At 39.3% G+C, this 26,315-nt stretch overlaps 3 protein-coding genes across 5 annotated transcripts; 2 read left to right on the top strand and 1 right to left on the bottom strand.

Moving 5' to 3' along the window:
• Positions 1-5,902: 5,902 nt before the first annotated feature.
• On the bottom strand, positions 5,903-7,314 carry LOC106404717 (heavy metal-associated isoprenylated plant protein 39-like). The gene is made up of 3 exons (XM_013845403.3): positions 7,036-7,314; positions 6,857-6,935; positions 5,903-6,340 (listed from the first exon to the last, which is right to left on the bottom strand). Exons 1-3 carry the CDS (start codon positions 7,042-7,044, stop codon positions 6,117-6,119), a joined length of 312 nt encoding a protein of 103 aa, XP_013700857.1. The 5' UTR covers positions 7,045-7,314; the 3' UTR covers positions 5,903-6,116.
• Positions 7,315-8,153: 839 nt separating this feature from the next.
• LOC106428395 (probable amino acid permease 7) lies at positions 8,154-19,434 on the top strand. 2 transcript variants are annotated; one of them, XM_013869148.3, is made up of 7 exons: positions 8,154-8,413; positions 8,511-8,747; positions 9,010-9,103; positions 9,264-9,484; positions 9,633-9,772; positions 9,857-10,084; positions 18,814-19,434. In XM_013869148.3, the coding sequence occupies exons 1-7, from the start codon at positions 8,332-8,334 to the stop codon at positions 19,219-19,221; spliced, it is 1,410 nt and encodes a 469-aa protein (XP_013724602.2). In that variant the 5' UTR covers positions 8,154-8,331; the 3' UTR covers positions 19,222-19,434.
• A 2,616-nt stretch (positions 19,435-22,050) lies between these two features.
• On the top strand, positions 22,051-26,253 carry LOC106428450. Of its 2 annotated transcripts, none has more exons than XM_048769758.1 (10): positions 22,051-22,417; positions 22,806-22,892; positions 22,993-23,876; positions 23,989-24,077; positions 24,184-24,287; positions 24,370-24,460; positions 24,695-24,770; positions 24,847-24,961; positions 25,043-25,574; positions 25,651-26,253. In XM_048769758.1, exons 1-10 carry the CDS (start codon positions 22,159-22,161, stop codon positions 26,126-26,128), a joined length of 2,715 nt encoding a protein of 904 aa, XP_048625715.1. In that variant the 5' UTR covers positions 22,051-22,158; the 3' UTR covers positions 26,129-26,253. The 2 variants fall into 2 exon arrangements, with proteins under 2 accessions (XP_048625715.1, XP_048625716.1); XM_048769759.1 differs by having other exon boundaries at positions 22,110-22,417; positions 22,795-22,892.
• Positions 26,254-26,315: the final 62 nt, after the last annotated feature.

The following is a 26,315-nucleotide window of genomic DNA, read 5'->3' as shown; positions in this document are numbered from 1 at the left end:
TATATACATAAACTTTAAAGGAGACAAAAGAATCACCAACCCCCGGTGGCGTCACATAATGTTAATAAAAAGGTTAGAGAAATACTGCGAAATAAATATTTGATACGTTACGTTACTTATGTATCCCCAAAAGGAGTCTCCTTTATAACTTGTAACATTTCTTTACGCGAATCTTGTTTCTTATCGAAACCGTAAAGATTTATAGTTACTGTAAAATGGTAAGTTTACCAGATGCATATTAATCATAATATACATGCTAATTCCGGAATATCATAAATATTAATGATTCTATGACGACAGAAACGAATCTGTAGGATTTATAGGATTGCATTACCTGTTGAAATCTTGTATTTATAAAGTTAAAATTTAATTACGGCGTCAAATACATAATTCTTATCTTGTGGAATAATAGATTTTTTTAATAAAGGTTTGAGAAAATAAACTGGTTCTTTAGTTTCGTGTTGCCTACGTTGTCTACCAAGTCACTCAACATTTTTTCTAAATTGTATATATATTTTACTGATTTGATAGGTCCTTTTGTCATTTTATATTTTATAAGAAATTCATATTCCTTCTAACCTTATCTTAACTTTTATTCCACACATAAAAATGAAATACATACAACTAATCTATGAAAATATGACAACGGACCCAAGATTTTCTCATATGATGGAGGGATGTTGGACGGTTCGATACTCAATACTTAGACAAAGTTTACGACCTTATCTCAGGGATCTAAGGCCCACCCCACCTCACAAAATTTCGGGCCACTCAATCGGCAAAAGCCATTTTGCATCTGATATTGAATTTGAGCCTATATATGTCGCTACTTGCTCTTGCTCAGCAGCACGTCTTGGGTTAGCTTATATTCGCCGTAGTCAAGAGCACCCCTAAGATAGAGACAATCTACAGCATCATCATGTGACCAACTTTTCGTACAGAAAGTTAATCGGCGAAAACAACTAATACATTTATCAACATATCATTTTGTGAATAAATAATCGCAAGAGCATATGAATTTGTATAAATATCATGCTACATAGTATAGGATAGAAGGCTTGATTATTATTAGATGATACGAGAACACTATATATAGTGATTTACAATGCTAATCTAGGTATTACATAATGACTAATATAGCCTTAATACATATATATATATATTCTACACACCCTCTCAAGATGGAGGGAGTTTAAGCACTCTAATCTTGGATAAAAGTTCATGAAATCGTGGTCTCGATAAAGGTTTGGTAAGAGCATCAGCGAGCTGATCCTTGGTTGAGACATGTGTGACACGGAGTGCTCCAGACTGTACATTATCACAGACGAAATGGAAGTCTAGAGCAAGATGCTTCATCTTGGAGTGGAACACCGGGTTTGCGCTGAGATATGTTGCGTCCACGTTGTCGCAGTAGATGGTAGGAGTGTTGGTGAGCGTAACACGTAACTCAGAGAGGAGGGAACAGATCCATCGTAGCCCAGCTGCAGTGTTTGCGACAGAGCGGTACTCAGCTTCATTAGAAGATCGAGACACACTTGACTGCTTGCGCGAAGACCACGCGATAAGAGTAGATCCCATGTAGACAATGTAGGCGTTGGTGGAGACGAAGTGGTCTGTGTCTCCAGCCCAATCCGCATCCGAGTACGCATGAAGCGTGTAAGGAGAGTGTTGTCGGATGTAGATGCCATGGGATAACGTACCGGAGAGATAGCGGAGGATGCGCTTTGCAGCTTTCCAGTGTTCATCCGTTGGTCGATGCATGAACTGGGAGAGACGATTGATGGCATACGCAATGTCAGGCCTCGTGAATGACAAGTATTGGAGGCTGCCGACGACCATTCGGAACTCGCGTGGACTGTCCAACACCGTGCCGGAGTTAAGCGTAAGTTTGGGAGTCGTAGGAAGCGGAGTAGACACTTGAGTCGCCTCCTGCGTATTCATTTTAGCAAGAAGATCAAGGATATAACGACTTTGCATCAGATGAAGACCACCGACTGTCCGAGTGACCTCAATCCTCAAAAAATAATTCAAGTCAACTGGTTACTTCAAGGAGAAGCGAGTACAGAGAGCGTGAATGCACGCTGAGACCAGATGAGGACTGCTTCCAGTGACGATAATATCATCGACGTATATCAGAACGTAGAGGATATGTTTGCCGTCGATGTATATGAAAACAGAGGTGTCAACAGTGGAGTTGGTGCAGCCCATCTGAGAGAGAAACGTCTTGAGTTAGGAGGTTGACTGACGTATACTTCATCGAGAGAGTTCCTTAAAGGAAGTCATTGTTGACATCCAACTGATTTATTTGCCATGATTGTGTAACCGCGAGATGAAGAACCAGTCGTATGGTGATAGACTTGACAACCAGACTGAAAGTTTCAGCATAATCAATTCCATACTCCTGTGTGTATCCTTGCGCCACCCATCTCGACTTATACCTGCCCACAGAACCATTAGGCAAAAATTTGACAGTATGAATCCACCGTGTATCAATGACATGTTGATTTCGTTCTTGAGGAACTAGCTCAAAGGTATGGTTCGCGATTTGAGCATTATACTCATCACTCATTGAACGACGCTAATGTTCATCTCGCATAGCTTGAGCTACTGTTGTGGGTATCACTGGTTTAAGGGAAGAGGTAGCGGCTAAGAAAGAGAGTTTGTTACTGGGTTTAGAGATTTTATTTTTGGCTCGAGTTTGCATCGGGTGGACATTAGAGGGAGACTGGTTTTGAGGAACTGGGTTTATCTCTAGGTTTGATGGTTCGGAGAGGGATATGAGATGTTCGGTGGGTTTGAATTCTCAATAGTTATAGGAGGAGAGGTTCGAGAGTTACCTGCTGTGGACGGCTGAGAACTACTTGATGATGTGTCCGGTGAATCCTGCGTTGTTATAGCCTCATCATTCTGTTATGCCGAAACAGAATTAGAAGACGATGGCGACAACTGTTGCAGGTTGAGAGCTCCGCTCGGGGGAGGCATTGAAGAGGGTTGTACGAGTGTGGCCGGTGTGAGAGGAACAGATGTGGGTGGAGAATAGATTGGTGGAGATGTGTCTTGGCTAGGCGCAGGGGAAGGAAGAGGAGAAGCATGCGGAAACTTAGTCTCAACAAACCAAACATGACGAGAGGTGTACAGTGGCCAGTAGGACGATGGAGACACAAGTATGCACTCTGTGTGAGTGAATAACCCAGAAAGATACATGGTAACGATCGATCCTCCAGTTTATGCTTTGTATACGGGTGAAGCCAAGGGAAACACAAGCACCCAAAGACCCTTAACTTCAAGTAGTTTGGTGATTGTGCAAAAAGCTTTTCATATGGCAAGACATCACCAGTAACTTGAGATGGAAGACGGTTTATGAGATATACTGCAGCTGCGAACGCATACGGCCAGTACTCAAGCGGAAGTGGCGACTGATGAAGCAGAGTTAGACTTGTTTCGACGATGTGACAGTGTTTTCTTTCCGCAATCCCATTGTGTTCTGGCGTATGTGGAGGAGAAGTGAAGTGTGAGATCCCATGCTCAGAGAGATAGGAACGTAGCGCCACAAACTCGCCACCATTATCAGAGTATAAGTTTCTGATTTTGTGGGCAAAATGTATTTCCACCAGTACCTTAAAAGCGATGAATGTCTCTTTGACTTGTGATTTCAGCTTCAACAGATAGCATCAGGTGTACCTAGTGAAATGATCAACCAACACTAGGTAGTATTTGTATTGATCGGCTGAGGTGTAGGTGATGACCAAACGTCAGTATAGATGTATTGGAGAGGGTGAGTTAAGGTAATAGTGTTTGTGTAAAAAGGAAGTTTATGACTTTTATTAAGGAAACAATGAGTGAGAACAAGGGTTTTGTTTTTCTGAAGAAGACAATGGTAATGAAAACTTAGAAACAAGAGATTGCAAAATAGCTAAAGAAGGATGACCAAGGCGAAAGTGCCAAGAAGAATAGGACGTTTTTGGTGATGGTGAGGCAAAGAGGGAAATGACGTTCTGTTTCGTAACCGGCCACTCGTACAACTCATCTCTAGTTTTGCCTTGGAGCAATCGGTCTCCCGTGCTGAGATCCTTCACCTGAAAGTGTGCAGGAAAGAATTCAACGGACACATTATTAGTATTACACAAGCGGTAAACATAGATAAGATTTTTCTGTAAGTTCGGGACATATAAGACATCTTTTAAGGCAAAGGAATGAGATGGAGTTTTAAGATAAGAGTAACCAGTATGCGAGATGGGAAGCGCTGAGCCATCGGCAATTGTGACCGCTTCACCTCATGTGTAAGGCTGATGGAGCGATAAGTTGTTGAGATCAGTGGTGAGATGGTGGGTTGCTCCATTGTCCATTATCCAGTTGTTTGGATTGTAAGTCTGAGCTGTGACAAAGTTGGCTCGCGGCTGCCAGGAGTTTGATGGAGGAGAGTAGTGGCTCGAGTTGGAGTTGTACGCCGTGTTTCCACTCTGAAGTTTTGAACAGCGTCGTGCACTGTGGCCATGGACTCCACAGAGCTGACATCGTCCTTGATACCCACGAGTAGGCTGATCGGAACGAGAGTAGCCATTGTTGTTCTTCTGCCAAGACTAGTGATGGTGGTTTCCACCATTGTTGTTGCGGTTTCCCTGAAAGTTACTGCGGTTGTTATTGTTGTTGCTTGACGAGTGCGTTGCTGCATTGGCAGTGATCGGTACGAGAGTCGAGTTCTTGCTCTGGAGTTTCACTTCATGGTTCAACAGCTTTTCATGGATCTCTGCAATGGTGGGCGTTGAGTCGCGACCCTCAATCTGATCAACAACAAACTTGTACTCCTCGGGTAAACCTTCAAGGATATGCTCGACCTGATCCTCAAGATCATATAGTTTTCCCAATAAAACCACTTGATCAAACCGGGTGGTGAAACCTTGAACATAATCATCGATTGTCTTAGTCCTTTTGTTCCATTGTTTGATTTGCTCTCGGATTTGTTTGATGTGGCCTCTGCTCGGCTTTGCGTATGTTGCAGACAGAGTAGCCCAGATCTGAGCTGACGTCGTCGTGGTTGAGAGTACCAGTTGAATCGATACAGTTATAGCGCCAAGTAAGGCGCTGTATATGAGCCTATCTTGTCTTTCCCAAATTGTGTATGTTGGATCTGGCGTCAGAACACCATTGGTGTTGATGGTCGGGTTTGGTACATTGAAAGTACCATCGACGTAGCCTGCAAGGTCGTAACCATCGAGTAAGGCAAGAACTTGACAGCTCCACATAAGGAAGTTGGTACCGTGAGCTTTTTGAAGTTAGTCATATTGATGTTGAGAAGTTTTGTTGTTTCGAAAACTATGATAGTTTCGTTGGAAGAAGCCGGTGAAGTGGACATGGTGATTGAAGAAGATGAAGTTTGAAAATAGGGTTGGCGGCTCTTTAAAAATTTTCAGATCCCTAGGATTAGAGCTCTGATACCATATATGATAGAAGGCTTGATTATTATTAGATGATATTAGAACACTATATATAGTGATTTACAATGCTAATCTAGGTATTACATAATGACTAATATAGCCTTAATACATATATACTCTACGCATAGTGCATAATGGTTGTTTGTTAGAAAGCTAATGATTAAAAGATTCAAAAAGATAAATTAGTGTATAGAAACAAGAAATTAGTATTTTCTTCGGATTTGGTTTGGTTTAGCTTTGATCGATATCAAAGCTATAACTGAACCTCAAGTGAAGGCTTCTCGTTCAGTTTGGTTAGGATGAGTGTACTTTGGTTGCTCCTATAAATTGTTCTACACGTAGTTTTATTACAATATGTATTGAACAATTAATTTTTCATCTTAAATTATTCAAGACACTTAGGGTCCGACTGGTGACCATCCGGGAAACAAGAGGAACGAATAAAAAATGAATGTACGGGAATAAAATACCAGGAATGAAAAGGAATGGTTGTTCCTTATCAAATTTGACAAGGAATAATTTTGTTCTTTAATTCTCTACAAAAAAAGAAATGAAAGGGAATGAGAGGAAATTATTATTCCTTGTGAATGGTAATTTTTTTTAGGAACATTAGGGAATTCATTATTCCTCGTCGTTCCCTGATCACCATTCGTACCCTTAGGATTTATAATATTGATTTACTTATTTCTTAGGTTCTTCTTCTTTCTTTTCTTCCTTCTTCTCCTTGTTCTTTTTTTCTTTCTTTTCTTCCTTCTTCTCTTCTTTCTTCTCCTCTTTTGCCGGCCCAACCGATATCAAATCGACTTTGCCAACTTTCTTCAATTTCTTTACTACCGCAACTGCATCCATCAGACCGATCACGGTCAGTTTTTGCTCCTTCATATCTGCTGCTATCGAATCAACTCCTGCTTAACACAATAACCAAGTCATCCATCCACCTTGCAGAACTACATTGTATCATCTTTGGTCAAACACTTTAAATAGGTTTGTTATCTCACTATCCCATAATCTACATTTTCCCATAAGGCAGATCGTATACACACATCCATTATACTAAGTTCCCCATAATACGTTTTCATATAAGACAATAAAATGATGGGCCTCTTAAACGTAGGTGACCCGTGACCCCCTACTATGTGTTCTCCACCGTTAAAATAATATCAACTCGTTGACAATATGTCAATATCCAAGCTCTCAAAGTCTGACGCAATTAGTCAATGGAGCCAAAATTTTATAATGTAAATTCTAGCTAAAAATGGCTGTTTAGACTGACAAAACCTAGCAGCAAACCTTTTAATATAATTCAAATAAGATCAAATATAGATTAAAGTTACCACGGAGCAATAACAAAGAATACCCACAAACTAGAATTGAATTTGAGTTGAAAGTAACCAAAGTAAGGAAGTAGTTATAATAATCACCGAAGATATCAGCTGCAGCTTCGATGGCTTTCTGCTTGGTCTTATCATCCGTCATGGTTAAAACCTTCAACACTACCTTCTAAAGAAATATATATAAAAAAAGTGAAAGTAAAAAACGATTACAGCGAAAGAGATAAATCATACATCATACTCATTTAAAAAAATTAATGAGAAAAAACCTGAGCCATTTCGTCTGGAATCTTGGAAGAATAAGGAAGAGAATGAGATCGAGAAAGGAATCAAAAAAAAAAAAAAAAAAGAGTTTGATGTATTATTTTAAAAAGAAACTATAAAATCTGTGGGGAATAAAAGAGAGAATCGGGTACTGACAAAAACTTGTGGTGGCTTTTGGCAAAGGGCGAGACATGTGGCGTTTGTTTTACTGTAGACAGCTCTACATTATTCTTACCACGCCTACTTTTCTAAAGTTGTTTCAGATTGATTTGTTTTCGGACCGAGTTGCTTTGTTTTGTCTTTTATTATTTTCAGGAAAATTGTACTAGATGATGAGAAGGAGTTTGCAAGTAATTAGGAAAACAAGAAGTTACAAGTCCAGTTTTGCATTCATCATCATATATTCATGTATTATTTACTTACGCAGCATGTATATAACCTTTCTACATAACATCATATGAAACGCATACTCATAATGAACATCAGAAGATATAGCTTGTTAATTTAACATATACTGTATATATGTTAATATTTTTAAATGCATGTTATTTGTTTATCATGTGATGAGTGATTTTTTTTTCTTTGGCGTCATTTTGTCACATTTCAACATAACCTTTTTTAACATCACACATACAATAGTTGATGTGTTCATAGATCATACGTGACATGATTTATTTTGTATTGTGTGTGCGATTTCCTCTAATAGCACGTAACATATGGATGTTGGAGGTCAAAATCGAATGTGAATTAAATCTTCCGGTCTCTGCTACCCGACCATCTTTATCCCTACTCTATAATTTACTCTGAAAATGGAGTGGAGATGGAGATGCCCTAACGTCTCCCAATTGTTAATGAAGAAATTGGTTTTCTAAATGGCTACTTATTGTTTGATGGAAATTTTTCCGACTAACAAAATTGTAGAGGACATGCATTACCCTTTCGAAAAATGTCATTATAAACTACTAGTTATAAAGAATCTAGAAGTAGTGAGATAAGCTAATTGTTATTTTCGCATTCTAACAAAAGAAAAAATGGACCACACAGCCGTTCAAGCATTACAATCAACACTCAACAGTCTACCAGTCAATGAATAATAGTAGATGTGATCGGCTAATCGTACAACATACACATGAAGACACATAATTACAAATAAATTCAACTAAGAGACACATATGCGTCTTACAGTCCACACAAGAGTTTCTGCCCCCGAGAAGATATAAAAATGTTTTCATTTCGTCTTCCTGCATGACTATATTACATACATAGACATATTACATATCGTCATCTTCGTAACCAAATACATGGACATTAAAGAAAACAACGAGTCTCCAGTTTTGAGATCAACCGAACTTCAACTTCATGATTCAGTTTGTGCAAGAACAGGTAAACCTTTAAATTATACGAGTAATAATTATTTATCAGCAATTAATCACGTTATTTTGTCGCTAATAATTACGTTGTGTTTTCTTGATTAAATAAGGAACGTTGTGGACGGCAGTGGCACATATAATTACAGGAGTGATCGGAGCAGGAGTTTTGTCGTTGGCGTGGGCCACGGCGAAGCTTGGCTGGATTGGTGGTCCTGCCGCCCTTATAGGCTTCGCCGGAGTCACACTTGTCTCTGCTTTTCTTCTCTCCGACTGCTATCTTTTTCCTGATGCCGTAAACGGTCCCCTCCGCCTTAACTCTTACTCTCAAGCCGTAAAATTGTATTTAGGTTAAACTTCAAAAACTCAAATTCCAATTTTATTCACGAAAAAAAAAATTGTTTTATGTGGTTGAAAAAGATGAACTTGTATACTAGCTGAACATGGAAGTAAGAAAAAATAAATGTCTAGGTCATGAGTTCGAATACTGGGAAGAGAACAAAATTATTTCGTAGTATATATTAAGCCCTAAGACATGAACACTTGTTTACTATTTTTTTTTTTGTTTTAAATTTAGATTAATTTGTTCAGATGGTTAAATATAATATGCAGGCAAGACGAACCAGATCGTATGTGGCGTCTTTGTATACATTAGCCTTGTTGGTGTTGGCGTTGCTTATACCATTGTGACAGCTACTTGCATAAGGTAATAAGTGTAAACATATATTTCATAATTTTCTTATAAAATTCATAATTTTTTACATTGACATGTTCAAGGTAATAAGTGTAAACATATATTTCATGATTTTCTTATAAAATTCACAATTTTTAATAATGACATGTTGAATTTCTTCATTTCATTACAGAGCAATTTTTAGATCGAATTGTTATCATAGAAAAGGACACAACGCAACATGTTCTTATGGAGACAAGAACAACTACTTCATGCTTTTGTTCGGTGTGCTTCAGATTTTCATGTCACAAATACCTAATTTCCACGACATGCTTTGGCTCTCTGTTGTCGCTGCGGTTATGTCTTTTGCTTATTCCTCCATTGGTCTCGGCCTCGCTTTTGGCCAAATCATAGGTAAAGATATATCATCTATCGTATTTAGGTTAACTTTGCTTTGTTGCTTCTGTTACCAACCAGTGAAAAGTAATAAGTCAAATGTAAATAGTGTCAATTAATTTTGGAAGATTGAAGACTATATATTTAATACATTTTGTGTGTTGAGATGAAGAAAAACGGCAAATTGAAGGAAGTGTAAAGGGAAGTCCAGCAGAAAACAGAGGTGCAAAAGTATGGTTACTGTTCCAAGCTCTTGGGAACATTGCCTTTTCTTATCCTTTCTCAATCATACTTCTAGAGATTCAGGTAAACATCTTACAAGAGAATGGGTTGATATCTTGCTGATCAAGAAACCTATTTTATGCGGTTTAAATGAAAAATTAACAACAGGATACATTGAGATCGCCACCAGCAGAGAAGCAAACTATGAAGAAAGCCTCGGCCGCTGCCGTATTCATCACAACATTCTTCTACCTTTGTTGCGGATGCTTTGGTTACGCAGCATTTGGAGATGCCACACCGGGCAATCTCTTGACCGGTTTCGGTTTCTATGAGCCATTTTGGCTCGTCGATTTCGCTAACGCTTGCATTGTTCTTCATTTAGTTGGTGGATATCAGGTATCATACAAACTAAACCATAATTTTAATTTTATTAGAAAACTAGTTAACTATAGTCAATAAATGCAAAAGATCTTCCGTTGGCGTTTATAATTAACAAATAAATTGTTTAAAATACTAGAACTTGAGGTTAATTTTGATATAACAGTTCATATGCAACGTATACGTATAAGATAATAGGGCTTTTTGCAAAAGTGACTCAAAACTTGGAGTCAAACAGAAAACTAACATTTTCTTTTGACTTCTTTTTTTTTGAGATTTTAACCCCACACCTGCAGTTTATCTACGAAAATGCCATTAACATTTTTTTTTTTTTTTTTTCGAAAATGGCTTCTTTACTGTCTCAACTTCATCTTCTTCAAGTATTTACAATATTGCCACTGCAATGAATAGTGGCAACAACCTTGTACGAACTGTTTGGAGCTTTTAATGCCCTTTAATGCACGTAAATCTCTTTACACTCTCTCTGTTTCAATTGTTATGAACTAAAAACAACATTTCTTTCACTTTCTCTCTATATTCATCCAAAAAACTCAAGCTTTTGATTCAAAATATGGGCTATGGTTGACAGAGCCATATTTCTTTCGTTTTGACTTACGGTTGCTTTCGTTTGAGGTTCTGGGTGGTTGGAGAAGACCCTGTGTGCAAACGAAGTCATCTCACCTAGTTTAAGGTACGAATTTGAATTTTTTTTCAAGATCTGTTCGCGTAGAAGACTTACTAGTAAGTCATCTGTATGTAGAAGACTTACTGATGAGTCTTCTGGTCAAACGGACGACTTAAATTAAGTCGTCCAGCTTTGTTTGTTAAAAAAAAACACTCCAGACGACTTATATATACGTCGTCTACGAGAAACGGGCTAGTTTTGCATTTGACCGAATCGTGTCAGATCTTTGACTATTTCTGGACGACTTATAATTCAGTCGTCTCTGGGAAAGTTAAAATTTCAATATTTTATGAAAACTTGACGACTTACGCGTAAGTCGTCCTAGGTTAGTTTTGTAATTGAAAAATAAAACTTCATAATTTAACTTTAACCAGACGACTTAATATAAAGTCGTCCCTCCAGAAGACTTAATTTAAAGTCGTCCGGGGAAAGCAAAGTCGTCCAGAATTTTTCCCAATTTTCTGGTCAAACCTTGCTTATCCCGGACGACCTTAAATTAAGTCGTTTAGCTGGACGACTTTCATCTAAGTCGTCTGGAGAAAGTTAAATTTCAAGTTTTATTTTTCAATTACAAAACTAACCTAGGACGACTTACACGTAAGTCGTCAAGTTTTCATAAAATATTGAAATTTTAACTTTCCTAGAGACGACTGAATTATAAGTCGTCCAGAAATAGTCAAAGATCTGACACGATTCGGTCAAATGCAAAACTAGCCCGTTTCTCGTAGACGACTTATATATAAGTCGTCTGAAGTTTTTTTTTTAACAAACAAAGCCGGACGACTTAGAATTAAGTCGTCCCTTTTAATTTTCAATTGCAAAAGTGACCTCTTTAGACGACTTACCTTTAAGTCTTCTGGACGACTTAATGCTAAGTCGTCTGCGGCAATGTTTATTGAACTTCTTCATTTTCTCTATGTTTACTAATGTGTTTTATTTTGAATATTTGCAGATGATTTTTCAGTTACATGCAATGTATGGAGAATGGTTGTTGAGAGATTTCCGTTGGGATTTTGTGGTTGATGATCTCAAAGGAGCAAGATTGTTTTTATTGAATGAAGATTCAACACATGCTGAACTTGTTGCAATGGCTCAAGAAGATTATAACCTGGACATGAGAACAGTGAGTGTGGAGATTAGCTACTCATTACCAGCAGAAATGATGATGGCTCCAGGCAGTCTTCCCATTAATGTTACAAGTGATAGACAAGTTCGAAACTTGCTGGAGATACTCAAAACCCATAGAGTATGTCTTTGTGTATCAAGCCGCAGCAAGGTCGAAACGGTTTCAGAGAAAAGGGATATTGATGAAGCTGGTGAATGGGAAAAAGATGTTGGTGATAATGATGAAGCTGGTGAATGGGAAGAAGATGTTGGTGATGATGATGAAGCTGATGAATGTTTTGAAGATGTTGGTGATAATGAGTTTGTTGAAGATGAAAATCAAGATGGGGAGGAGGAAAATGGGGAGGAGGATGCTGATAATTCTATTGTTCGTGAAACGGATCAGAATGGTGGGGATTACAGTCTTTATGGAAAGGTTCCATATGAGGACGAGGAAGATGATGATAATATTTGTTTTGAAGAAATCCAAAAGACATATGCTAAGACAAATGCTATTGAAGGAGAAAAATCGAATGCTACCAGTATCTATGTCAACCAGAGTTTTGTTAGCAAGGGTGCACTGCTTTCAGAGCTGCGGTTGGCAGCAGTGAGGGGTAAGTTTTCTTTCAGATTATACAAATCAACGAAAACTCTCGTTGTGGCAACATGTCCGGTTAGCTATTGTGGATGGAAGGTCAGAGCGAGTGTCAAACATGGGACAAACACGTTTTGGGTAACAAAGTATGTGGAAAAACATTTATGCTCAGCGGGAGACCGAATCGCTCAGCGGAGACACTGTACTCCGAAGTATGTAGGTAGTCTTTTCATTGATCGTGTTGGAATCATTGATGGGATAACTCCGCAGCATATCACTGATGCAATGAGGAACATGTTTGGCATGGCGCTTGATTACACCACTTCATACAGAGCACTGTTATATGCACAAAGATTGGTGAGAGGATCAGCAGAAGAAGGGTATTCGCGTCTGGCATCATATCTCGAGCAAATCTCCATTGCAAATCCTGATTCTATCACGGCGATAGAACTTGATTCTATGAAAAGATTAAGTATCTATTTCTCTCTTTTGGAGCTTCTATCAAAGGTTTTAAGTATCAGAGAAGGGTCATTGTGGTGGATGGAACTCACCTAAGTGGAAAGTATGGAGGAACTATGTTAGTTGCAGCCGCACAAGATGGCAATTTTCAGATATTCCCATTGGCTGTTGGGATCGTGTATGAGGAAGATATACCTTCTTGGGAATGGTTTTTCACAAAATTGGCTAGTTGTATATCTCATGACAAGCCTCTGGTGATAGTCTCCGACCGGCACAAGGCCATTAAAAGTGCGTGTGATAAGGTGTTTCCTTGGGCAACCCGAGGAATATGTTATTATCACCTTCAAGATACATTGTCAAAAAGTTTAAAGGGAAACATCTCATGTACTTGGTGAAAGGGGCTGCTTATGCTCACACGGTTTACGATTTTGACCGGTACATGGCTGAGATACGGAGTGCAAACCCGGAACTTGCAACGTATTTGGAGAAAGCCGACGTCAGGCTATGGTCAAGGGTTTATTGTAAGGGGAACAGGTTCAACATAAAAACAAGCAACATTGCTGAATCTATTAATTCCGCACTGAAGCGAGCAAGAGGATTTCCAATTACGTTCCTGCTGGAGTTCATAAGGCAGAAGTTAGGAAAATGGTATTGGAAAAGGAGACAAGATGCTTTGAGTCTCACAACTGAACATAGCGGGGGTGTTGAATACTTGCTTGCTGTTCGAGAAGAGATAGCGGGTACGATGACGGTCGAACCAATTGATGGATGGCATTTCTTTGTCAAAGGTGGCAAAATGGACTGTGTGGTTGATTTGGAACATGCAAAGTGTGATTGTGGTGTATATGGAGTGGAGAAAATACCTTGCTCTCATGCTATAGCTGCTGGAATACATGCTGGTTTGCATATCTCCACACTTGTATGTCCACTATACTCAAAGAATTATCTGTATGCAGGATACTCAGAGAATATATATCCTATCGTGTCACAACATATTGAGGAACGAGAATGCTTTCCTCCAGAACTAAAGCGTGGTCGGGGGAGACCGAAGAAATCAAGATGGAAATCTTGGTTGGAGCTATCTAGGATGAGAGGACACAAACCCAGGAAGAAACACAGGGCACGGAGATGCTCAAACTGCAAGGAAACTGGCCATACGAAACCACAATGTACACAACCAGTTGACTAGTTGTCCAGACGACCTAAATTTAAGTCGTCCATTCTTGATTACCCGTCCAGACGACTAAATTTTTAGTCGTCCAGTGTATTTTATTTTTAGACGACCTTCTACTAAGTCGTCCAGTGTATTTTATTTTTAGACGACCTTCTACTAAGTCGTCCAGTGTATTTTATTTTTAGACGACCTTCTACTATCCCTTCAAGTGTATTTTATTTTTAGACTACCTTCTACTATCCCTTCAAGTCGTCCAAACCTTCTAGACGACTTATTTGTAAGTCGTCCAGTTGGAAAACCTTCCAGACGACTTATAATAAGTCGTCCAAACCTTCTAGACGACTTATTTGTAAGTCGTCCAGTTGGAAAACCTTCCAGACGACTTATAATAAGTCGTCCAAACCTTCTAGACGACTTATTTGTAAGTCGTCCAGTTGGAAAACCTTCCAGACGACTTATAATAAGTCGTCCAAACCTTCTAGACGACTTATTTGTAAGTCGTCCAGTTGGAAAACCTTCCAGACGACTTATAAGTCGTCCAAACCTTCTAGACGACTTATTTGTAAGTCGTCCAGTTGGAAAACCTTCCAGACGACTTATAATAAGTCGTCCAAACCTTCTAGACGACTTATTTGTAAGTCGTCCAGTTGGAAAACCTTCCAGACGACTTATTTCTTCCAGACAACTTATATATTTACAAATCTATACAAAGACAAGCTGAAATACAAATACTTCGCTTGTTAAAAAAAGACAAGCTGAAATACAAATACTTCGCTTGTTAAAAAAAGACAAGCTGAAATACAAATACTTCGCTTGTTAAAAAATCATGTTCAAATGCTAATCATACATGCCCACGAACTTATCACCATCCACGACTTAAAATTAAGTCTTCCAGCGTCAACTAGTCGTCCAGACAACTTTTACAGTCGTCTGGACAACTAGTTAACCCTGGATTTGATACTAACCTCTTTGATTTGAGGAGGCTGTTTCTTTTGAGGAGGAGGCTGTTTCTTTTGAGGAGGAGGAGGCTGCTGCTGTTTCTTTTGAGGAGGAGGAGGCTGCTGTTTGGTTTGATGAGGAGGAGGCTGGTTACTAACCACGGTTTCATTGGCATGAGGGGTAGCCTGTTTGTTTCTACCTCCGGTTTCTTTGGCAAGAGGGGTAGGCTGTTTATCTTGAGGGGTAGCCTGATTGGTTAGAGGTGGAGGGGTAGCCTGATTGGTGACACCAACCTTCTTCTCCACAGCTTCCAATCTATCGGACAACTTCCTAAACTCCCTCATGCACTTATTAAACCCTTTTTTCATGCAGTCAGCTACGCCCTTGAACATAATTTCCAACTCCTCTCTGGTCACCCCTCTAGCCTCTTCTCTAGCCTCTTCTCTAGCCTCTTCACTAGCCACTTTAGGAGCCTCTTTACGAGCTTTCTTCTGAGGTCTTGGATTGTCTTCCTCCTCCTCCTCCTCCTCCTCCAACACAACCATCTCTTTGGCCTTCTTCGATGGAGTCACAACCTTAGGTTTTGTATTGACCTTAGTACCAGTGACTTCCCAGCAATCCATGGTCCACTTCCACGGTCTCCGCTCATACATGACTTTAATGATGTTCTCCGCGGGCAGGTCCTCAACCTCAGAGTCCCATTTTGGCCACATTTCACTAATGTCCTTCTCAACAAAGTTGATCACGCGGGTCTGCAGTAAATAGAAGAATCGAGTTAGATATTTGAAAAAAATACTAAATAGACGACTTAATTATAAGTCGTCTACTAAGTCGTCCAGCTGGAAGACCTTCCAGACGACTTATAATAAGTCGTCTAATAAGTCGTCCAGATGGAAGACTTTCCAGACGACTTAATTAAGTCGTCCGATAAGTCGTCCAGCTGGGAAGACTTTCCAGACGACTTATTATAAGTCGTCCGATAAGTCGTCCAGCTGGACGACCTTCCAGACGACTTATAATAAGTCGTCTAATAAGTCGTCCAGATGGAAGACTTTCCAGACGACTTAATTAAGTCGTCCGATAAGTCGTCCAGCTGGGAAGACTTTCCAGACGACTTATTATAAGTCGTCCGATAAGTCGTCCAGCTGGACGACCTTCCAGACGACTTATAATAAGTCGTCTGCGCAGTCTTTTGGATTGAAGTAAATACCTGACTCAAGATAGCAGCTTTCATTGATCTGCGGCCTCTGCTGCCCTCGTAAGCCAGTATCGGTGGAGACAGACTGTCTGCTCTGGGACCACCAATACTAGCACCCAATTCCGGCATAGCTGTGTACGTCCAGACATGAAGAACTTGTATAAACCCATCCACGGTGTAACAGCCAGCAATTTCTTTGTTCCACAAAGAGTCCATCAGCACCTTAAACGCGACTCTCCCCCATGGATAATTCTCAAACCGTTCTAAATCCATCACTAGCCTTGCCAGAGTAGATCGTGTAGCGGTTGAAAACTTTCTCCCTTCAATGAATCCAGTGAAGATGGAGAGGTACGCGAGCCGCTTGCGATCTTCCCTGGACCAATCCCCGCATCTCTTCAGTGCTGCTATTATCTGATCAGTAGTTGGCCCAGCTTCCAGATGAACTCCCAGCATCCCCCAGAAAGAAACCATCTCTGGGGTAACATCACATTTTGGTGTCTCAAGGTCCTCGATGTACTCGCAGTTTAGACCAGTGAGGTTTTCAAACTCTAACAGTGAAAACCTCAAAGGTTCTGGACCAACGAGAGACCACATCTCATACTTCTTCTTAATGTCCAGCTTGAAACTGAGCATGTAGTGAACCAGCCTTGAAGCCCAACCAAATCCCTGCTCCTTGAACTTGATGAAAACTCCCAAACTCGACTCCTTGAGCTCTTCAAATTCGTCATCAGTAAGAGCTTTCCTAAGAGCAGTATGCAACTTGCTGTTATCCGTATGATACGAAATGCTATTGTGGGCTTCTGGCTCTTCCCCTGATGTGTATAACCTACGGGGGAGTTCTGGAATATCCATCCTTTTTGTCTGCAAAATAATCAAAGACAACAATATAAGTCCAGACGACTTAGTAGACGACTTATAATTAAGTCGTCTGGAAAGTCTTCCAAATGGACGACTTATATTTAAGTCATCTACTAAGTCGTCCAGTTGGAAGACTTTCCAGACGACTTAAATTACTTACAAGTCTTCCAGTCGCAGAAGGAGTTGGAGTACTCGTCATTGCGGTTATAGATCTGAAAAAATAAACGTGAAACGGTGAGAATGAGTAAATTGATAGAGACAACGTTTTATGTTCATCTTTTCCTCGAGATTGATGACTTAGCGGCGTTAGGGTTTACAGAGAAACGGCGCTAAGGTTTACAGAGAAGAAGCGGCGGCGCTAGGGTTTAGAAGAAGCGGCGGCGCTAGTGTTTAGAGGAAGCGGCGGTGAGAACGTTGGTGACCACGGTGGCGAGGGCGACGGTTTGTTCGGAAATAGTGGAAGCGGCGGCGCTAGGGTTTAGAGGAATCGGCGGCGCTAGGGTTTAGAGGAATCGGCGGCGCTAGGGTTAGAAGAAGCTGCGGCGACAACGGTGAGATAGATAGCCGACGTTGAGAACGATGGTTTGTTCGGAAATCGTGGGAATTCGAAATCGCCTTTGAGAGAGAACTGTTAGGGTTTCTGAATTTCGCAAAAAATGAAACAAAAAAAATAAAAATCACCTTATATATTGGGTAAATAATCCGGTTAGCTTTAAAAGTACATTGGTAAACTTTAAGGTTTGGTCCGGTTTAGACGACTTATTCTGGCTGATAATGTACAACAGACGACTTAATATTTAGTCGTCTGTTTTAAGACGACAAAATATTAAGTCGTCCTAAACCCTAAAATGAACCCCTAAACTAAAATGACTAGATTAACTAACTAACCACGTTATAAAATCAAATTATATTTAAATAGTGTTTACTATACACAGAAATGAACACGCATAAGTAATTTTAAAAATTTTCAAAAACGGTTTTAATGCTTTCCAAAATCTAACCCTAAGAACACATACAATACTACAACATATGTTGATGAAACATAAACTTAAGAATATCATGACTCATTACTTTCACTCATCTATGCTGAAAACAATTGAAATTTGTTATATCTTAATTTATACCTCCTAAGACATATGTTAATTACATAATTCCCATTTTTCACTTATCAAAATATTTTTTACAAAATTTTTAAATTATGTTTAAGACTAACTGTCCAGACGACTTTCAGTTAAGTCGTCTGGACGACTTATTTTCAAGTCGTCTAAACAGACGACTTGCGAAGGGTAGAAACGTAAAAAAAATTCCGTTTTCTTGTTTGGTCACAAGGGGATAGTTGTAATTTCAATAGCCTTTTAGGTTACTTTTGCATTTGACCCAAGTTGAGGTATTGTTTTGGGTTTGACTCCAAGTTTTGAGTCACACTTGGCAATTCTCCCAAGATAATATCTAACGTATTTTGTTACTTGTCTTTTAAAATAGAAAATTCTATAATAAATGTGAAATTTAATCTAATGTATTTTTATAAAATAATATTCCTTTATTATATAGTAGATAAATGTCATTTTATTTATAAAAGAAAATAGTAATCTCTGTTTTAGTGTTAAAGAATAGAAATGGTGTAGAGTAAAAATACCTCTAATTAATACTATTATATCGACAAATATAATGATGAGTTAGAGAATAAAATTTATATAATCCCCCCAGATATTTTTAACATAAAATGGGATTTCAGGTCTATAGCCAACCAATTTTTGCAGCTATGGAAAGAGTGCTAACAGAGAGATACCCACAAAACAAGCTCATCTCCAAATTCTACGGCTTCAAACTGCCATCATCACGAGGAGTAACGGTGACACTGAGTCCAATGAGGTTGTGTCTGAGAACGACGTATGTGGTGATAATTACAGGAGTGTCAATATTATTCCCATACTTCAATGAAGTACTTGGAGTCTTAGGGGCAGTTGGGTTTTGGCCTTTGGCTGTGTATTTTCCTGTGGAGATGTGTATATTGCAGAAGAAGATCCCAGTTTGGACGCGACAATGGATTCTTCTTAGAGCTTTTAGCTTTGTTTGCTTGCTGGTCTCTGTCTTGGCTCTTGTTGGATCCATTTATGGACTTGTCGCAGCAAAACTCCGGTGATTAAACAACTTACTATGAAACATTCTAGGTTTGAAAAAAACATACAAGGTTTGTTTTGGTTTTAATGTTTTTATTTGTGTGTATGCATTTACTTACGGGTGTGTTTTAACAAAGATTATCTGATTTATGTTAAAATGTGACATGATCATTTAATTGTCAAATGTGTTAGGTAATATAATTTTGAAGATTTATATATTTTTCTTTATTCCCGTATGTATGATCATTTGTAAGCATTGTTCTAAAATATGGCTTATAACTAGTAACTATTAAAAAAACATTAGGAATGTAGAGGAAAAAAATGATTGAGAACAAAATAAAAAGAACAAAAAGAATTATTAGTACTATTGTTCTTTTCTAATTTTCATAAGGAAATTTTTTATTTTATAATTCTTTAAAATTAGAAAAAACAACAAGAAATTACGTGTAACAAAAACATTCTCCATGAATGGTATAAATTGAAAAGAATAATTAGAAATTCATTATTCTCATTCATCGATCACCATTTACACCCATCCATGGTGTATGCGTCTCTCTTTTTTAGACAACTGAATGTGTAATATCTATGTCCACTGAATTCATATTATTGTCTTTGTCTTTTGTCATCTTTTTAGAAGAAAAAAATAAACGGTATATATCTTTTCTCCAAAATCAAAAGACAACTCCGTAACTAAAAAGAAAAAAAGACTTTCATAAAAGTTCTTAACAAATGAAAAGTTAGTTTAATGGCTAACTGAATTAATAAGACTAATTAATTTTATTTAATTACCCGGTTAGTTGAAAATAATAATAATTTAATGAAGCTAATAGAGCTGATTAAAGAATGGGGTTTGCAAAAGAAGGTCTTCACAGTAACCGTAGACAATGCGTCCTCTAATGACAACGTGCAAGGAGTTCTCAAAAGGCAACTTAGAAAGGATTTAGTCTGCAGTGGAGACTTCTTTCATATCAAGTGTGCTGTTCACATTATGAATCTCATTGTCCAAGACAGATTATCGGTGATAAGTGACGCCTTGGAGAAGATCAGAGACAGCGTTAAGTATGTCAAGGTCAGTGAGTCTAGAGAGTTTCTGTTTCTAGGCTGTGTGGAGACTCTTGGGATTATTAAGAAAGGCAGTTTGGTTTTGGATGTCACTACGCGGTGGAATTCAACCTATCTGATGCTGTCTAGGATTCTTCACTACAAAGAGGCGTTTAAGAATCTTGCAGAAATCGAAGCAAGTTACAAGAGCTTACCTACAGAGTCTGAGTGGTTAAGAGCTAGGCTGATTTGCGATTTGTTACAACCGTTTGATGAGATGACAAGGCTCATTTCCGGCTCTTCTTACCCTACCGCGAATCTGTACTTCATGGAAGTATGGAAAATTCAAAGTTGGTTGAGTTCAAATGAGTTCCATGAAGATACGGTGATTGCTGATATGGTGGCTTCCATGAGGTTGAAGTTTGTTAAGTACTGGAAGAGTACAGCGACATTTTAGCCATTGCAGCAGTGTTAGATCCTAGGCTAAAGTTCAAGGTTTTGGAGTACTGCTACCACAGTTCAGATCCAGCAACTTGTAAATCCCGAATGGATTACATACGCAAAAGGATGTTGAAGCTGTATGGAGATTACAAGAAGAATACTAGTGCGCATAGTTCACAAGAAGTAGAAGCAGATGCTTTACCAGCTGGTTATGGGGTAAGTTATTTAAAACCAATACTTTATATGTGTATTTAAGTTATCACAAGAAGTAGAAACAGATGGTTTAATAATCTCTTTCTTTGCAGAGCTTCTATGAGTTCTTCTCTCAACAAGCATGAACAAGGAAATCTGCTTTGGATTTGTATCTGAGTGAACATGTGCTTGATATGGTTGCAAATCAAAAGTTAGATGTCATCAAGTATTGGAAGAACAATTCAAACCGGTTTAGGGAGCTATCTCGAATGGCATGTGATGTCCTATGCATCCCAATAACAACAGTGTCGTATGAGTCATCCTTCAGTGTGGGAAGTCGGGTTCTTAGCAAGTACAGGAGCCGCCTTCTTCCCTCAAATGTCCAAGCTTTGATTTGCGCTAGAAACTGGCTTTGTGGTTTTGAAGTGATTGGTGAGTTTGTTGAATTGATAATTGAGCTTTGATATGTGAAACTATTGATTGAACTTCTTATTTTTGATAGCTGGATGCGATTTAGATGAGGAAGGTAAGGAAGATGCCAATGAGGAAGCAGAAGGAAGTGGAAGGAAGAAGAAGACCCGACTCAACTAAACCCTAAAGGTATAATTAATGTTGTTACTGTTGTTCGTGTCCTGTGAAGCATATCTCTTGTATTCATGTTATGGGCTTTATGGTAATCTTATTGGTTAGTTATCATGAACTAAATTGGGATTTATGCATCATGTTTTTCTTTAGATCACTTCATGTCTGTGATTACTTGAACTGATGTGATGTGTATCTGCTTGTGGTATCTGCTTGTGTGATGATAACTTAATTAACTTATGTGTTTCATTATGATAGGAGACCGAGAGGCTGAGAAGATAAAGAAGAAGATGACCATCAGAACTTCACAAGCTATTCTCATATCTTATGTATTTACTTATGCTTTGGATTTTGCTTTGGATTGTGTATTGGTGTATGAACCTTAATGTATGAACTTGTTAATGCTTTGGATGCGTAAAACATATGAACCTTAATGTGTAAAAACGTGTGAACCTTATGTTTTTATGGACTTAGCATGTTAAAGCAGAAAATCTATTTGGGCTCTGCGGAAGACCCATTTGGAATGGTCCAATTTGGTATGGACAATTTAGACTTGGTACAATTTAGGCTTAAAAAAAATAATGTCCTTTCGAAGCATTTGGACATGCCCAATTGACGTCGCCATTTGACATCTCTAGCGCGTGTGTTTTTGCGAGAGAGGTCGAGCACTCCAACAAATCGCTCCGGCTCTTTCTTATCCAACCATGACCTCCGCGTCCGCCACGTGTACGCCTACGTCCCTCCAGCTCCGTCTCGCTCTGAGCTCCCGCGTTCGTCGGAAACCTCACTCCGTCTACTTACTCCCGTCTCGGTTCGCTAGCAAACCCGGTTTAGTAATCGTCTGCGTTTCGCAGAGGACCGGATCGGATTCGTCAAAACCGCCAGCCGATGGTTTGGCTGGGTGGGACGATTCCGGGAACGACGTCAAGTCTTCCAGAGCTAAGAAGAAGAGTTTCATCCAAGGTATATGCTATGCTGATGAGATGTGTGTTCATTGAGAAAGTTCAATTCAGCTTGGTGAATATCTGATTACAAATTTTGAAAATGCTTGTTCGATAGATTACGCTAATGTTTGCACACGAATGTTGTGTTCTTATGCTTTAGATGATGAATATCTGATTACAAATTGGAAAAATGCTTGTTTAGCGATGTGTATAGATTACGCTAAGGATTCAACACTAATAGTGTGATTGTTAAGAGTCATGATTCTTTATAGAGGTTTACACTCATACACTATAGATGAAGTTGAACACTATTTTCAGTAGTCACATTATAATGCTTAGATGGAGCTTAGTTATAACTCTGGTTTTCCTGGTGGACTGATAACTATCTGTAAGTAGTTTGCTTTCAGGTGTAGTGGGGGTTGGAGTCGCTGGAATCGTTTTGGTTGCTGGGCTAAGCTATGCAGTTGCGTCTTTTAACAAGCGTAGTAATCCCAGTAAGTGTAATCCTCTTGTTTTGTTAGTTACTTTTACTTTCAAATCCCTACTCAAGCTTTCTCCAGTGTCTTGTTAAGAATTTCTCTGTAATTGATGTAGACGGCAATTCAATTTTGAGCGCTGGAGTGAAACAGGAAAGTGTGCTTCTGTCATCACATGACACGCCTAGTGATGAAGGCAAGGTAGCTAATAGCGAGGAAACAAATCTTAAGGAGGATAAGAGTCTAGAAAGTGATGGTATAGGCCAGCAAGGTGATGAAGCGTCCGGTGAAGATAAGATACTTGGTACTGAGGATTCGTCATTTGATGGAACAGATGCCACTGAAAATATCAGTTCCCAATCTGATCCTGAGACACCAGAAAGTGAGAAAATAATTTATGAATCCAGGTCTTTGGTAGACTCATCCTCTGAGGTTATAGATTCACAAAGTAGTAATCTTGCTGGTGCGGACAATCCAACTTCTGAAGATCCGGATAGCCTTCCCAACACTGAAGCAACCAGTGTGTCTGATTTAGAAATTCAAGCCAACGGTCAGAAAATAGACACTGTGGCTGTTGTCGTTTCTGTTTTTTCACAATCAGATTCGACTTCAGATCCTCACACTGTGCCACTAGATGACATGGGGACAGCATTCCCGACTGTGACTGAGGATCTTTCTGAAGTAAACGGAACACCTGAATACTTGGCTGCGGAAAGTATTTCATCAGTCTCGGACATAGATACAGCCAAAGAAAGGAAATCTCTAGAAACTCCGTGGCCAGAATCAACATACTGGTCAAAAAATGAAAGAGACATGAATATTCAAGAAGAGTTTGGCGACAGCAAACCGCCTTGGGAGACTCCCAATGGTGGAAGCGCATTTTCTTCAGCAGGAATTCCTGCACCTTCTATATCTTTTCAAGTAAACCCTGGAAAAGTTCTTGTCACCGCAGCTGCGGATCAGGCCCAATGTCAAGCATTTGCAGCTCTGCAAATTTTGAAGGTAATATTATTTGTTTATGTTGTGCAGGCCCTCGCAATTTTTTTTTTGATGGTGTAGACCTTTTCTTCGGTTTGGCACTTGTAAATCTTGCAGCGTATGAATAATTTTTCAGGTCATTGAGACAGACACTCAACCTAGCGATCTATGTACTCGTAGAGAATATGCTAGGTGGCTGGTTTCTGCCAGCAGCGCATTATCCAGGTATATTTTTATGATATTGTTAGTGTATCTGGTGGGGTTAGAATATTCATCTTTGGTATCACAAGTGAAATTCACACCTTTATGTGTTTTCTTCAACTCTTTGCAGAAACACGACTTCAAAAGTGTATCCTGCTATGTATATAGAGAATGTCACTGAGCTTGCTTTCGATGATATTACTCCTGGAGACCCTGATTTTCCATCCATTCAAGGTGAAAGTGGACTCTGAACTTTAAGCCTACCTAAAAAGAAGATGGCCGACCTGTGATGCTAACTTTTGTTAACGCTTTTCAGGGTTGGCAGAAGCAGGACTTATCACAAGCAAGCTTTCTAACCGCGATCTGCTTAAGGATGTTGAAGGCCCCTTCTTGTTTTCCCCTGATAGGTATATACGTGGCTGGAAAGTCATCCAGCTTGCCATTTTCTTTTCTGTATACGGCATTGACAGTAATATATAGATAATCTTTTATTGGTAAGGCAGCCTTAAATTTTCTGATCCAATGAAACAAAACGGCATAAAATCATTTTAGAATATTATTGTACTTTGTAGTTTCACAATACGTTTGCATTCATTTTTAGATTATCACTACCAGTTAAGCTTGTTTCTTGTCGGATGCAGCCTTCTTTCACGCCAGGATCTAATACGCTGGAAAATGGCCTTGGAGAAACGACAGCTTCCAGAAGCTGACAAAAAGGTCACATATCAGCTTGGTTTTTTATTCACTTCGTCTTATAATATTGCAGATATTCATCATTTACTTCATCATGCAGATGCTGTATAAACTCTCGGGTTTCATTGACATCGATAAGATAAACCTAGATGCATGGCCTGCCATCATCGCAGATTTATCTTCTGGGGAACAAGGAATCGCTTCCCTTGCATTTGGTATGCGCAGATTTCACATCTAGATATGTCTTCTAGCACAATAGTGACCTTATTATATAATGCACACCCTTGTTTTTATAGGTTTTACAAGATTTTTTCAGCCTCACAAACCCGTCACTAAAGCTCAAGCTGCCATTGCTCTTTCAAACGGTGAGGCTTCTGACATAGTCAGTGAGGAACTGGTACGCATCGAAGCAGAATCAGCGGCTGAAAAGGCCGTGTCTGCACACGACGCCCTAGTTGCAGAGGTCGAAAAGGATATCAACGCCAGCTTCGAGAAAGAGCTTTACATAGAACGAGAAAAAATAGAAGTGATCGAGAGAATGGCGGAACAGGTTAAAGTGGAGTTGGACCAGCTGAGGGAAAAGAGAGAGGAAGAGAATCTGGCGTTGGTGAAAGAACGAGCTGCGGTTGAGTCAGAAATGGAGGTGCTCTCATGGTTAAGACGTGAAGCTGAAGAGAAGCTGGAGGCTTTGATGAGAAACAAGGCGGAGATATCTTTTGAGAAGGAGAAGGTTTCAAGTCTTCGAAAAGACGTTGAAGAAGAGAGCCAGCGGATTACTAAGTTGCAGTATGAACTAGAAGTTGAGCGTAAAGCCCTGTCCATGGCCAGGTACTTCTTCTACATTCCCAACAATGTCAAAGAATCTATCTGCTAGTGTCTGAATCTTCATGTGTTATTTGTTCAGATCATGGGCCGAGGAGGAAGGAAAGAGAGCTAGAGAACAAGCCAGGGCGTTAGAAGAGGCTAGAAAGCGATGGGAAACGAATGGACTAAGAGTTATTGTTGACAAAGATCTTCAAGAGGATGTAGAACAAAGCGTATTGCTTAACACGGTAGAGCCATCCTCGGTTTATTCAACCGAGGAGAGGCCCCAAACACTTATCGGTAAGCTGAAGGAGATGGCATACACTGTGGGAGGAAAATCCCGGGAAGTGATCTTCATTGTGATGGAGAAAATACGTTTATGGATTATGGTTTTGAAGGAATACGTAGAGAGTTTAGGGAAACGAGTGGGAGAGATGAGAGAGGCAGCCATTGTTAGTGCAAAAGGAGCAGTGAAGGAGGTTGAGAAAGGAACAGCTCAGGTAGGTGATAAGGTGAAGAGAATGGCTGAGGAGTGTAGAGATGGAGTTGGCAAGATCTCTCAGAGGTTCAAGACCTGAGATAAGTTCTTAAACTTTGTTTTGTTTGTAGTTTTGCTTTTAAAAAAAATTAAAATAAAAGAGAATAATGTGATGCGATGGCCAATACTGTATATCAGAATTCAAAATTGCAACATTTTGACATCTTTGTGATGTGCTTACAAACACTCTAGTTGACATGTTACAGCTGCCTCGGCATGGTACATTC

Source organism: Brassica napus, chromosome C9, assembly GCF_020379485.1.
Source record: "Brassica napus cultivar Da-Ae chromosome C9, Da-Ae, whole genome shotgun sequence".
Classification (NCBI taxonomy): domain Eukaryota; kingdom Viridiplantae; phylum Streptophyta; class Magnoliopsida; order Brassicales; family Brassicaceae; genus Brassica; species Brassica napus.
This window is presented reverse-complemented; position numbering and strand designations above follow the sequence as displayed.

Bases quoted from the DNA above. Each gene is read 5' to 3' on its own strand.
- LOC106404717 (XM_013845403.3), bottom strand. The intron at 6,341-6,856 runs GTGATTATTATA...TGTGTTAAGCAG, and splicing joins AGCTGCAGCTGATATCTTCG to GAGTTGATTCGATAGCAGCA.
- LOC106428395 (XM_013869148.3), top strand. From the start codon at position 8,332: ATGGACATTAAAGAAAACAACGAGTCTCCAGTTTTGAGATCAACCGAA. The intron at 8,414-8,510 runs GTAAACCTTTAA...TGATTAAATAAG, and splicing joins TTCAGTTTGTGCAAGAACAG to GAACGTTGTGGACGGCAGTG. The intron at 10,085-18,813 runs GTATCATACAAA...ATGGGATTTCAG, and splicing joins ATTTAGTTGGTGGATATCAG to GTCTATAGCCAACCAATTTT.
- LOC106428450 (XM_048769758.1), top strand. From the start codon at position 22,159: ATGACCTCCGCGTCCGCCACGTGTACGCCTACGTCCCTCCAGCTCCGT. The intron at 24,288-24,369 runs GTGAAAGTGGAC...AACGCTTTTCAG, and splicing joins TGATTTTCCATCCATTCAAG to GGTTGGCAGAAGCAGGACTT. The intron at 25,575-25,650 runs GTACTTCTTCTA...TTATTTGTTCAG, and splicing joins AAAGCCCTGTCCATGGCCAG to ATCATGGGCCGAGGAGGAAG.